This window comes from Physeter macrocephalus, chromosome 9 (genome assembly GCF_002837175.3).
Source record: "Physeter macrocephalus isolate SW-GA chromosome 9, ASM283717v5, whole genome shotgun sequence".
Lineage (NCBI taxonomy): Eukaryota > Metazoa > Chordata > Mammalia > Artiodactyla > Physeteridae > Physeter > Physeter macrocephalus.
In genome coordinates this window covers 48,109,934-48,123,607 of record NC_041222.1, presented here as the reverse complement: position 1 = coordinate 48,123,607, position 13,674 = coordinate 48,109,934, and the positions used below count along the sequence as shown (strand labels likewise).

The 13,674-nt window shown below is 35.6% G+C and overlaps 2 protein-coding genes across 7 annotated transcripts in view; one reads left to right on the top strand and one right to left on the bottom strand.

Annotated features, from left to right (window-relative positions):
• INSL6 (insulin like 6) overlaps positions 1 to 9,140 on the top strand; it is a 19,136-nt gene extending 9,996 nt beyond the window's left edge. Inside the window, exon 4 of the mRNA XM_007121383.1 lies at positions 8,729 to 9,140. Coding sequence (XP_007121445.1) covers positions 8,729 to 9,072 — 344 coding nt within the window. The 3' untranslated portion in view covers positions 9,073 to 9,140. The remainder of the gene's footprint in view (positions 1 to 8,728) is intronic.
• Positions 9,141 to 10,567: 1,427 nt separating this feature from the next.
• JAK2 (Janus kinase 2) overlaps positions 10,568 to 13,674 on the bottom strand; it is a 168,274-nt gene continuing 165,167 nt past the window's right edge. For 4 of the 6 annotated variants that reach the window (XM_024126771.3, XM_024126773.3, XM_055087198.1 and 1 more), the window contains one exon: positions 10,569 to 12,398. The gene's annotated coding sequence lies outside the window, so the exon portion shown is untranslated. Of the gene's footprint in view, positions 12,399 to 13,674 lie in introns of all 6 variants that reach the window. The other 2 variants (XM_028493954.2, XM_055087199.1) reach the window with 2 other exon arrangements.

The window sequence follows — 13,674 nt, the reverse complement described above, 5'->3', positions numbered from 1 at the left end:
GCCCGTCCGGAGCCTGTGCTCCGCAACGGGAGAGGCCACAACAGTGAGAGGCCCACGTACCGCAAAAAAAAAAAAAAAAAAAAAAAGAAAGAAAAAACACCTACATATAAACTCACTTTATCCTGCTCTCACAAAGAAGGAATTGTTTCTCACCAGTCTCTAAATTGTACCTTAGTTCAGTTGATATTCACACTTTAATGTGTATATGAATCACCTGGGGAATACTGTTAATATACATATTCTGATTCAGTAGGTCTGGGGTGGGGCCTGAGAGTCTACATTTTTATAAGCTACCAGGTGATGCTTATTCCGTTAGTTGGACACCGCTCTTTGGGTAACAAGGGACTAGTTCACGTCTCTATTTCTTCATTATTCTTTTCTCCCAGAAATGCAAGGTGGACCTACCCTTTCTACTTCATGTTCAGTGGGCATTTCTCTCACATCAAATACTGTGCTCTCATTACCTATACCCTAGTCAAAATTTTACCTTCAGTCATCCAAGCTTGAGTTTGTTATTGAAAAAGAGTTTAGAATCCTTTTTCTTGACAAAGCCTACACTGGAGGAGACTCTTTTCTCATTAATAAAAAGTCAACTTTAAAACTCAGAGCTGATTGATGACTCCTTTGTCTCAGGTATTATTCACAATCCCCTGAAGGAGAACATGTCATTAATTCAATGAGGAGGGATCTGCAATGAAACGGATTCGTAGGAAATGAAAATACATCTGATAATATTTCAGAGTTCTCATACCCATTAAACATGTTACTATGGGAACTATATAAAGGACAGTTTGCTGAAGTGGAAATATCATGTGGCAATAAAACCATGGTTGTTTTAAAATATACGGAAGAATGAAAAATGGATTTAGGTTATCAATATGAATGTGTATTAAAATTTAAAGAATTCTTAATCTATAAGGAAAGATGACATGTAGTCTGTCCTATTAATTTCTAGTGACTAATTTAGAAGTTGTAGAGAGGTATGTGTTTCCAATATAGAATTCCAACATAGAATATATAAGTATGCAATTTCTTTTACACGTGAATGTTGCTGTAAAGTTGATTAATTTTTATTTAGCTTATATCAGCAGAATATATTTCTATATTAGATCAAGTCAATTATCAACCATTTTAATCTTCTGATGATCTATTTGAGTCTGACACAGGAAAAGATAGTTTGATACACTGATATTCAAAAATGCTTTTTTTCAGGACAACTCATGCATAACTTGAATTTGAGATGTGTGCTTCTTGTTAGTGGATCCTGAATATATGGGCCATGTCTCATGCTTACCTCATAGTGTGGCACCATGAAGCTAATGTCATATTTCTAAATTCTGGCTGAGTATGGTGCTGCCTAACTCTTAGTGCCAGGTGAAATCATCAAAGTTTCATCACCAGTTTTTCATAATCCATAACCCCTATTCCAGTTAGATAGGCTGTATTCCCCCATTCTTGGTCTTCATTCATCTGTTCTTGTTTTTTAGTTCATTTGCTTGTTTCTTTAGATATCATTATCACAACTGGCTATGCAGAACCTCTCTATATATTAATTCAACAAAATTTGTGTGCCTGTTGTATATTAGGTATTACTCATGCTGTTTGGGATATAAGAGTGAACAGTTTCACTCAGGAGGCAGTGAAGGTTCTTGCCTTCATGAAGCTTACAGAATAGTGAAGATAGACAATAAACATAAATAAATTATATGGTATGTTAGAAGATGATTAGTCTCCACATATCTCCTTTCTTCATGCCCATTCTCCTCCTCCCACAGGCAGCCATTCCAATGTTTTTTTTTTGTTTTGTTTTGTTTTTTTGCGGTATGCAGGCCTCTCACTGTTGTGGCCTCTCCCGTTGCTGAGCACAGGCTCCAGACACGCAGGCTCAGCAGCCATGGCTCACAGGCCTAGCCGTTCCGCGGCATGTGGGACCTTCCCGGACCGGGGCACGAACCCATGTCCCCTGCATCGGCAGGCGGACTCTCAACCACTGCACCACCAGGGAAGCCCTCCAATGTTTTATTATGTATTTTTGTTTGTATATGTTTTATTGAAAATTGTGCATTATTTCCTGTGCATGTATTTTAAAAATATATCTAAATGGTATTTGAGATCTATATCTTATTATTGCTATGTGAACTTTTAGTCATTGCTTCAAACTGCTGCATAATATTCATACGCATTCCTCATATTTTACTTATTCTTTCTCCTAGTGATGAACATCTAACCTATATAGCCTTCAACTCCCTGCCACTATAAATAACACTGCAGTGAGCATCATTGTATATGCCCCCTTATGGATCTGTGTGGACATTTCTTTGGGATATTTACCTAAGGGTAGAATTGATGTATCATAAAATATATGTATGCTTAATTTGCTTGAGGTGCATCTAGATTGCTTTGCAGAATGGCTACACCAGTTTATAGTTGCACCACTAGTACATGAGGATTCCTGTGTTCTTGTATCCGTGTCAAGAATTAACATTATACAATTTTTAACTTTTGCCAGTGCCACAGCCGTGAAATAGTGTCTCATTTTTGTCTTAATTTGCTCTGAATATGAGCACCTCTTCATATACATATTAGCCTTTTGGGTTTCTTTTTTCTGAAAATTTCCTGTTTATACATTTTGCTCACTTTTTGTTGGAATTGTCATCTTCCAGTGGATTTGTAAGAGTTATTCAAAATCTAGATACAATAGTAATCAGCTGTAGGTTTTAGATATTACAAATATGTTCTCCTATTCTGTCATCTGTCTACTGGTGTTTGACAGAAAGTCTTAATTTTTATACAATTAGACGATAAGTGTTTTGCCTTATTGGTCATACTTTCAAAAGTATGAAGAAAACTTTCAAAAGTTTTAGAGGTTCCTTTTCTGTTCTTCTGTTAATTTTATAGTTTTACTGTTCTCATTAGGTCCTTAATTCCAGGGCCCATTTTTGGTTCTGTTCTGCTAGGGATACTATCTTAGTTTTCTCAGTGTCTTACTTTTCTCTATATGAGGAAATAATTTTCTGAATACCATCTACTGAACAATTGGTTTTTTCCCATTGATTGTAGAGCCATTTTTATTGTTTATTAAGTTTGTCTGAGATTCTTATTTAATTGGACTTTTTGTTTGACTTTGTATTATTACTACACTGTTTTAGTACTATGACTCTGTAGGATGTCATTTATTTTGGAGAGCAAGTCTCCAATATCTATTTTTTTCCCTTAAGATTGACTGAACTAATCCTCTGCCTTTATCCTTACATATATATTTAAGAGTAAGCTTATTGAATTTATTTATAAAAATCCATCTGGAATTTAAATGGGATGCATGGAATTACAGAGAATAATTTGAAGAGAATTGACATCTTTTTAACAAAAAGTCATCCCAACCAAAAACATGGAATATCTTTGTATTCTGTCATTAGAATTTTAAAGTTTTCTCTATAGAGACTTTCTGTATTGTTGGTTAAGTTAATGCTTAATACTTTAATTTTGTTGCTATTGTAAATACTTGTTAATTATATTTCTAGTTAGTGATCATTGGTTAGAGAAATGCAGTTGAGTTTTATAGGTTGATTTTAATCCAGTTATTATGTGGAACTATCTTAATAGTTTTTTGTCACTTACTTTCTAAACTTTTTACCACTCTTCTTTTTTTTTTTTCTTATAGCATTTGCAAGGAGTCGTTACAGGTTTTTGAGCAGAGGAGTGACATAATTGACATTTTAAAGGGATCACTTTGACCACTGTGTTGAGGATAGACTGTAGTGAGGCAAGAGTAGAAACAGAGAGACCTGTTAGGAAGGTATTAGAGAGGATAGCATCTGGATAAGGATGGTATCAGTGAGTGGAAGCAGTGAAAACTGTTATAATCTAGATATATTTGGGCAGATATGATGTGAGATATGAGAAAAAAGAAAAATCAGGAATTACTCCAATATGTTAAAAAAATATGTGATTTCAGAGTTTTTCCTTTGAACACCTGGAAGGATAGGGTTACTATCAACTGAAATAGGAAAGGCCTCAAGTGGAACAGGTTTGGAAAACAGTATTAGTAGTTCAGCTTTGGACATTTTGAGTTTGAAAAGTTCAGGTGGAGTTTTAAACATGTTGAGTTTGAGAAATCAGAGTGGAGATGTTAAGTAGCAAGTAGGATATATGAATCTGGAGTTTGGAAGAAAAAATTTGCTTGAAGAAAGAAATTAAGGAACCATAGGTATATAGATAATTTTTTAAGCCATAAGACTGGATGAGATCATGAAGAGAGTAAGTATAGATTGAAAAGTGTACCAAGGACTGAGCTCTGGGAGACATCAACATTAAAAAAACTGGAAAGGAAGTGCTTGCGAAAGAGGTAGAAAGGGGCAAATAGTTAGGTGGGAAGGAGAGAGAATGTGGTATCCTGGAAACCAAGTGAAGAAAGCATATCAAGAAGGAGTGGTTTTTATTAGTTAAATAAGTTGAGAGTTGGCTGTTGAATTTTGCAATATAGAGGTCTTTGTGAGCTTGATAAGAGAAGTTTTGGTGGAGTGATGGAATAAAAGCCTGTATAGAATGCGTTTCAGACAGAATAAGAGAAGAGAAATGAATTAATAAATACAGAAGGAGTTTTGCTACAGAGGAGAGAAAAGAAATTGGATGGTAAGCAGGGCCAAGAGAAGTGTTTCTTGTGTGATTTTTTTTTTTTAAGTGGGAGAAACAGCACATTTGTTTGCTGATAGGAGTGCTTCGCTAGAAGTGAAAGAATAATGATGAAAGAAAGATAAAGAGAAGCACTGCTGGAGTGATATCCCGGAGTGGACAGGAGTAAACAGATCTAGTCCATAAGTGGAGGAATTGGTTTTAGAGTGGATAATTCATCTATGGAAATACTTAGGAAGGCAGAATTATGGGTATGGATGTTAAGATATGAGTAAAACAACGGTGAAGGGAGCAAATACAAGTTCTCTTCTGATTCCTTCAATTTTCTCATAAAGTAGAAAGCAAAACCAGCTGAGAGTGACGATGGGAGTCTATTAATATAGTAAATTGCATTGATAGATTTTGTGATCTTGAATTTCTGGAATAAACACTTTCTTAATATATTTGTAAAATAGGTTCATGGATTCAGTTAACTAATACCTTATTTGGGACTTTCAAACAAACATTTGTAACTGAAATGGGCTTATGGTTTAAAAAAGTGTTTTTAATTGAAGTATAGTTGGTGTACAATATTATATGTTACAGGTGTACAATTTTTATACTCCATTTATAGTTATAAAATATTGGCTATATTACTGGTATTGTACAATATATCCTTGTAGCTTATTTTATACATAATTGTTTTACCTCATAATCCGCCACCCCTATCTTACCTCTCCTCCCTTCCCTCTCCTCACTGGTAACCACTCATTTCTTCTCTATATCTGTGAGACTGCTTCTTTTTTGTTATATTCACTATATGTTGTATTTTTTAGATTCCACATATAGTGATATCATACAGTATTTGTCTTTCTCTGTCTGACTTACTTCACTTAGCCTAATACCCTCCAAGTCTATCCATGTTGCTGCAGATGGCAAAATCTCGTTCTTTTTTATGGCTGAGTAATATTCCATTATATATACATGCATACATACATATATATATATCTCACATCTTTTTTATCCATTTATATGTTGACGGACACTTACGTTGCTTCCATATCTTGGCAATTGTAAATAATGCTGCTGTGAACATTGGGGTGCCTGTATCTTTTCGAATTAGTGTATTGTTTCTTTTGGATATATACCCAGAAGTGAAATTGCTGGGTCATATGGTAGTTCTAGTTTTAGTTTTTTGAAAAACCTCCAGACTGTTTTCTAGAGTGGCTGCACCAGTTTACATTCTCACCAACAGTACAAGGGTTCCCTTTTCCCCTCATCCTTGCCAACATTGGTTATTTGTGTTAGTTTTGATGATATCCATTCTGGTAGGTATGAGGTGATATCTCACTGTGGTTTTGATTTGACTCATTTCCTTGATGATTAGTGATGTTGAGCATCTTTTCATGTGCCTGTTGGCCATCTGCATTTCCTCTCTGGAAAAATGTCTGTTCAGTTCTTCTGTACATTTTTTGATTGGGTTGTTTTGTTTTTGTAATCACTTTTTTTTTTTTTTTTTTGCGGTACGCGGGCTTCTCACTGCCGTGGCCTCTCCCGTCGCGGAGCACAGGCTCCAGACGCGCAGGCCCAGCGGCCATGGCCCACGGGTCCAGCTGCCCCGCGGCATGCGGGATCCTCCCGGACCGGGGCATGAACCCGCGCCCCCTGCATCAGCAGGCGGGCCCCCAACCACTGCGCCACCAGGGAAGCCCTGTTTTGTTTTTTTGATGTTGATTTGTATGAACCGCAGTTGTATCTGTATTGTAGTCCTTTTTTTCCTAGTGTATTTTGTTCACTTTCATCTTTTTTTTTTCTTGATTAGTCTGGCTTAAAGTTCTATTTTATTAATCCTTTAAAAGAACCAACTTTTGGTTTCCTAAACCTTTATATTGTTTTGTTTCTATAATTCATTGATTTCTTTCCTTCTTACTTATTTGGGTTATCTCTGTTGCTCTTTTTCAAATTCATTGATTCGAATACTCATTTTTAACCTTTCTTGTTTCCTGATGAGTACAGCTAATTTCCCTTTAAGTTCCCTCTCCAATTTGACATGTACTTTTTATTAACTAGTCCCTAGTTGCCTTCATTCATGAACAAGTTTCCTTCTTATTGTCTGCCTTTTTTTTTCCCTTTAAGTGACAGAACATGGCACATCTCATCCAGGAAGGTCTTTCTTCAACCTGCATAGACAACCTAATTCACTTTTCCCTTCAGTGTACTTTGTTCATTGTGACACACTTTAATTGATCACATATTTATCTGTGTTAGATGACATTATTTATTTGCTACTTTAGAATAGATTAATATCTGTCCTAAAGTTTTACTATTCCACATTTCGTCTTAGGCATTTATTAAATACAAAGTTATTATTGAGTATTCTAATAGGACTGTCACTGCAAGAGACAGAGTTTCTCCTAAATACCCTCAAGCAAAAAGCGGAGGATAGTTATTATAAAAACAAGATCTGTAAATGGATCTGGAAAGGCCGTGGAAAGCCTAAAGAATCAAGTCAGTGCTAAAAATCACCTTCTCTCTTTCTCTCTCTGAATCTTTTCTCCTCTGATATCTATGTTCCTTTATAACTTTAGCTTGTCATGATAAGCTTCATAGTATCCTTTCAGTTTTGGTTCTGACTCATCTTGTTCTCATTACTTCTTAGTTCTAATTTTAAAGAGAGGAAACCTGATTGAGCCAACTTATTTTTCACATGGCATGGATTGCTGGCCACTGTAGTAGATTGGTTTGTTTGGGGTCAGGTGCCAACCTCCTGACTATTCATCTGTGGATATAAGGTGGAATCACCCTATGACTGCCTAAGGGTGACTCTACAGCAGTGGCTAGAGGCAAATATATCTCCCAAAAGGGACTGTAGATGGGCAAGGGCAATGATGGAAATCCAACAAGCCGCCAATTAATTACCTTCTGGTGTTATTTTAATTTATTATCAGTAATATTGAGTAAGAGCAGTATAATAGAAATAATCAGTTCATTGAGCGTATCACCACTTCTCCATTTCTTTATATTTCAACAAAAACCAAAATGGCTTCTACTAACCACTTAGTTAAAAATGTGCATAAAAGACCAATAACTCAATTAGAAATTGGCAAAGGATTTGAATATACATTTCTACAAGGAGGATATATGATAAGCACATGAAAAATGCTCAATATCATTAGTTGCAAGGTCATTGCAAATCAAAACCACAATGGGATACCACTTCACATCCATTAGGATGGCTCTCATCAAAAAATGGAAAATATCAAATGTTGGTGAAGATGTGTAGCAGTTGGAAGCCTAGTGGTGGGATTGTAAAATGGTACAACCACTGTGGAAAATAGTTTGGTGGTTCCTAAAAAAGTTAAACAAATTTACCATATGATCCAGCAGTTCTACTCCTAGGTATATATCCAAGAAAATTGAAAATGTGTTCACACAAAAACTTGTATGTGGGTGTTCAGAGCAGTGCTATTCATAATAGTCAAAAAGTAGAAACAACCCAAATGTTCATCAGCTGATAAACAGGTAAACAAAATGTGATATATCCATAGAGTGGAAAATTATTCAGCCATAAAAAGAATAAAGTATTGCTAGAGATGCTACAACATGGTTGAACCTTGAAAATATTATGCTCAGTGAAAGAAACCAGACACAGGTGGCCACATATGGTATGATTTAGGCAGATCCATAGAATAGAAAGTAAATTAGGTGCCAGGGGCTGGAGGAAGAGGGAAATGGGAGTGACTGCTAATGGGTGGGGGGTTTCTTTTATGGGTGATAGAAATGTTCTGGAATTAGGTAGTGGTGATGTTTGCACAAGCTTGTGAATATATTAATTGTATACTTTAAAATGCTGAATTTTATGGTATATGAGTTATATCTTAAAAATATTTTTTGCATAAAAATGTGCAAACGTTTCTAGGCCTTTTTTATAGGAAAACAATACCTACAACTATTTTAGTTAAAAATATACATTGCTTTCAAATAACCATTTTACTAGTTAAAATGTGATTACTTGTGTTTTCAAAATTAGCTGAGTCTAGTATTACAGCATTATGATTAAATTTTCAGCTAAAGGAAGATTTTAATAAAGTAGGTTTTTTTTCTTGTCTCTCAACAGTCTCTACTTTTGCCTCTCAGGAAGAAGCATTAAACAATTTGGAGATGCAGTCACTGCCTGAGCATCAGTACAAAAAGGCCAACTTGCCTTTTAAGACAAGACAAGAGATATTTTCCTCATCACAAGATATCAGTCCATATATTCATGAGATTGTAGAATTTCAGAAGAAAAATACAAACAAAATTAAAACCTTAAGCAATTTGTTTTGGGGGAATCATCCCCAAAGAAAGCGCAGAGGATACTCAGAAAAATGTTGTCTGAAGGGATGTACAAAAGAAGAACTTATTATTGCATGCCTTCCATATATTGATTATAAAAACTTAAAGAAGCATCAGCAGTTGTGACTGAGATATACTAACCATCATAGGAATTACACTAACTTTATAAAAAGCTTAATATATTTTACCTTTATTTTTTTGGTGATTGTCCTTGTAAGTTCTCTACTGTGAACAACATCTGAATTTACTTGCAAGCACTTGACAATATTTTATGGTGGTAATAGGAATCCTAGTATTTTCTTTGGTGCCCTATTTTTCATATATTTTTATATTTGAAGATGTTACTGGACATGGCATGATCATTGTAGACATCTACGAATTAGCCTGTTTATTCTTGTCATTATGATTGAAACTCTCTTAAGCTACATTTAAATGGATTATGGAATGTTCTGCATTCCATGTGTATGATATACAGACTGGTGCCCATGACTATTATGCTCACTCCAGTATGCTAATACATCTGTCCTACCAATTTAAAACTAACTAACCAACTACTACTCCTAGTAGGAGCTCTTATACTATAATTGTTACGTAATTTTAAATTCTTTGTGTTTTATAATAGTAACTGGTCAGTCAGAAGTTGTTTCAGTTTCTATTGAGGACTTAGAGTTCAGTGACTTTCTTTAGGTTGTAATATCTCTCCAAGATCTTCTGTCTTTGCTTTGAAGGTACTGATATAATGTGAAATTTTATTCTGCCTTGGTCAGAATAGAGGGCTGACCAGGTTAGCAGTGTCAGCATCACCTGGGAACTTGTTAGAAATATAGTTCTAAGGTTCTCCCCAGATCTACTGAATCAGAAACTCTGGGTATGAGGCTCAGTGGTCTGTTTTTATAGGCCTTCTGGGTCGTTCTGAAGTAGGTTAAAGGTTGAGAACCACTGGTAATAGAGTCACTATATGAATATTGTAGAAGTTCTGCTATTTATGTGCTTTCATATCTCAACTCAATATAGATATTATAACACTTAAGTTTTTGGTGTGTTTTTCCACTTTATGTCCACATGTGAAAATTTTTTAATGCTATAAATTAGAGCAAAGTTTATACATAGAATCAAAAGTGGAATTCCTACTTTTCTGCCATTAATTAGGGGGTAAGTATCATTTGAAATCTTTTTCTAGTTTCTTTCCCAAATACATACTGTAATGTTCTTTTCAATTAAATTTTTAAATTCCTATTTGGCTCTGTTATTTCTTAGGACAAAGGTTCTTTTCCACATATCTATATAATATACATTTACAGTGCATTAATATGTTTGAATTTTTTTTTTACCAGTTCCAAGGTACAGTCTACATTCAGTTATCTTTTTAAATATAGGGAACCACCCATTTTGATACAGAATGACAGATTATATCATGGCTGAGTGGTGGAATAAGTCTGCTAGGTGTGTGATGACAATGTTGCATTGAGAGTTGCCTATTGAACCAGTTTGAAGAAGTATGGGTCTGTACTTGTTGTTTCAGAATAAAAATGCAGTTTATTAGCTTACTAATACATAGACATCAAAAGTCTAAATTAGAAAATTTTTTATCTGCATAGCTATATATTTCCCTACACACTTTAATAATTATGTTAGGGTGTATTTAATTTGCTTCTTGACTTTATGCCTATCTTTTAATATTTATAATTGTGCTAACGGTGATTTTGTGCATTTGGATAGAACACTCATATATTGCTTATGGACTCCTTAGAGCAATCCTGAATTTAAAAAAAAATGAATGAAAGCTGGGGTACCTTGATATTATGCAGCTTGTTGAGGCTCCTTCTTGTTAAGTTACTTGCTAGTTAGTGGTAGAGCTGGATGAAGATTTTAATTCTAGCATCTTGTTCAGCATTCCTGATGTCTATAAGATCATGAGCAGAAATTATCCATATTTGTTTGGAGTTCATTTATTTGGCCTCTGCTTTGTTTTGTTTGGCATCTGTGTTGGTTAATAATGTGTTGACTCTCAGCCCCAAATTTTCTATTCTTAACTCTGCTTTGTGAAGCTGGGACTTGGATTCTGTAAACCATGCTTTTCCTTTACTAGCTGGCTTCCTGTTAGGTTCTCCCAGTGGGGTGCTAGTCTTTTGGCATTACCCAGTGCATTTCTGCACACTGATAGTGGCAGTGTGTTTTGTTTTATCCTTAACTTCCATAACAGCTTTATCAACTTCCCTCAGAGATACCAACACCAGCTGACTGGTGACCCTTTCTCAAAGGTCTGAGTCCCATCTCTGTGGGTACCTTACACCAAGCTCCTGGTACAAGCACCAGCTTGGCAGAACGTTTTCCTCAGAGCTCCATGAGTGCCCGTTTGCCAAGCTTTTAGGTTGCGATAACCTAAATTTATTTCCTTTGTTTAGGCATGGTAACTGCTTCCTAAATTTTTTTTTTATCTTTGTGTTACCTTAGTGTTTGACTTTTTCCTTTTAAGTCCTCTGAGTCTAACTTTTGAATATATTAAATTTTCTGTTAAAATACCTGATGTGGTTTCTGCTTTCTTGGGTGGACTTGAAAAGTAAAACCCCTGACAGTAGATTTGAATTGGTTCAGGGGAAGGATGGTAGCAAATGGGTTTTATCTTCAATGAAAACTCCAAATGAGTAGTAGTGGCTTGCCTGTTTGCAGTCAATCCTGGCCCACGTAACCACTCTCACTATAGATGTCTTTCCTGTTGGAGAATTAAATATAATTGGAGTCATACAGTACATACTCTAATGTCTGCCTAATTTTCACTTAGCATAAGGTTTTTGAGATACATCAGTGCTGTTGCATGAACCAGTAATTTGTTCCTTTTAATTTTTTCATAGCATTTCATTGTATTTGGAATAAAGCTTCTATGAATGTTCACGTACAAGTTTAAGTGTGGACATATGATTTTATTTCTCTCGGATAAGTATGTAGGAGTGGCAGTGCTGTGGCATATGGTAAGTATAAATTTAACTTCATAAAAAATTGTCAAATTGTTTTCCAAAGTGAGCTACAGTTGCTCCATCTCATCAACACTTACAACACAACACTTAGTCTTTTTAATTTTAGCTATTCTAGTATGAGTGTTGTGCTATCTCACTGTGGTTTTAATTTGCATTTTCCTGATGACTAATGATGTTGAGCTTCTTTTCATATAAAGATCATTCATATATCTTCTTTTATGAAGTTTTTGTACAACGCTTTTGCCGTTTTTTATTAATGAATTGTAAGAGGTCTTTATAAATTCCTTTTTAAAAAAAATTATTTTATTTATTTTTGGCTGTGTTGGGTCTTCGTTGCTGCGCGTGGGTTTTTCTCTAGTTGCAGAAAGCTGGGGCTACTCTTTGTTGTGGTGTGTGGGCTTCTCATTGCGGTGGCTTCTCTTGTTGCAGAGCACGGGCTCTAGGCGCACAGGATTCAGTAGTTGTGGCTCACGAGCTCTAGAGCACAGGCTCAGTAGTTGTGGCACACGGGCTTAGTTGCTTCACGGCATGTGGGAATCTTCCCAGACCAGGGCTCGAACGTGTGTCCCCTGCACTGGCAGGCGGATTTTTAACCACTGTGCCACCAGGGAAGTCCCTTTATAAATTCTTGATACAGATCCTCTGTCAGATATGTGAGATGCAAATCTTTTCTCTCACTTGGTCTTGCTTTTTCATTTCCTTAAGAGAATCTTTAAAAGAGAAGTTTTTTATTTTGGTGAAGTTCCATTTATCAAATTTCTCTTATAATTGGTGATATTTTGCATTTTCTATCTAACAAATCTTTACCTTTTCCAAGTTAAGATATTCTCTCAAGTTTTCTTCTAGAAGTTTTATAGTTTTAACATATATTTAAGGTCTGTGATTTGTTTGAGTTCATTTTTGTGTATGGTGAAAATAGAGGCTGCGTTTTTGTGTTTTTTTTTTTCTTTTCCCAAATGGCTTCTCAGTAGTACTAGTACCTTTTTGTAAAGACTATCCTTTTATCCAGTCACCTTGGCGTGCCTTACAAAAATCAGCTGACCATATAATAAGTGGGTTTATTACTAACACTCTGTTCTGTTCCATGAATCTATACATTTATCCTTATGTCAGTATCACACTGTCTTGACTACTATAGCCTTTTATTAAATAAGTCTTTTTTTTTTTTTTTCCGGAAATTCTGGTATTTTATTTCAACTTTTTTTTTTAACATCTTTATTGGAGTATAATTGCTTTACAATGGTGTGTTAGTTTCTGCTTTATAACAAAGTGAATCAGTTATACATATACATATATCCCCATATCTCTTCCCTCTTGTGTGTCCCTCTCTCCCGCCCACCCTATCCCACCCGTCTAGGTGGTCACAAAGCACTGAGCTGATCTCCCTGTGCTATGCGGCTGCTTCCCACTAGCTATCTATTTTACGTTTGCTACTGTATATAAGTCCATTCCACTCTCTCAGTTTGTCCCAGCTTACCCTTCCCCCTCCCCATATCCTCAGTCCATTCTCTAGCAGGTCTGCGTCTTTATTCCCGTCTTGCCCCTAGGTTCTTCATGACCATTTTTTTTATTATTCTATAAATATGTGTTAGCATGCAGTATTTGTTCTTCTCTTTCTGACTTACTTCACTCTGTATGACAGACTCTAGGTCCATCCACCTCACTACAAATAACTCAATTTCGTTTCCTTTTATGGCTGAGTAATATTCCATTGTATATACATGCCACATCTTCTTTATCCATTCATCTGTCG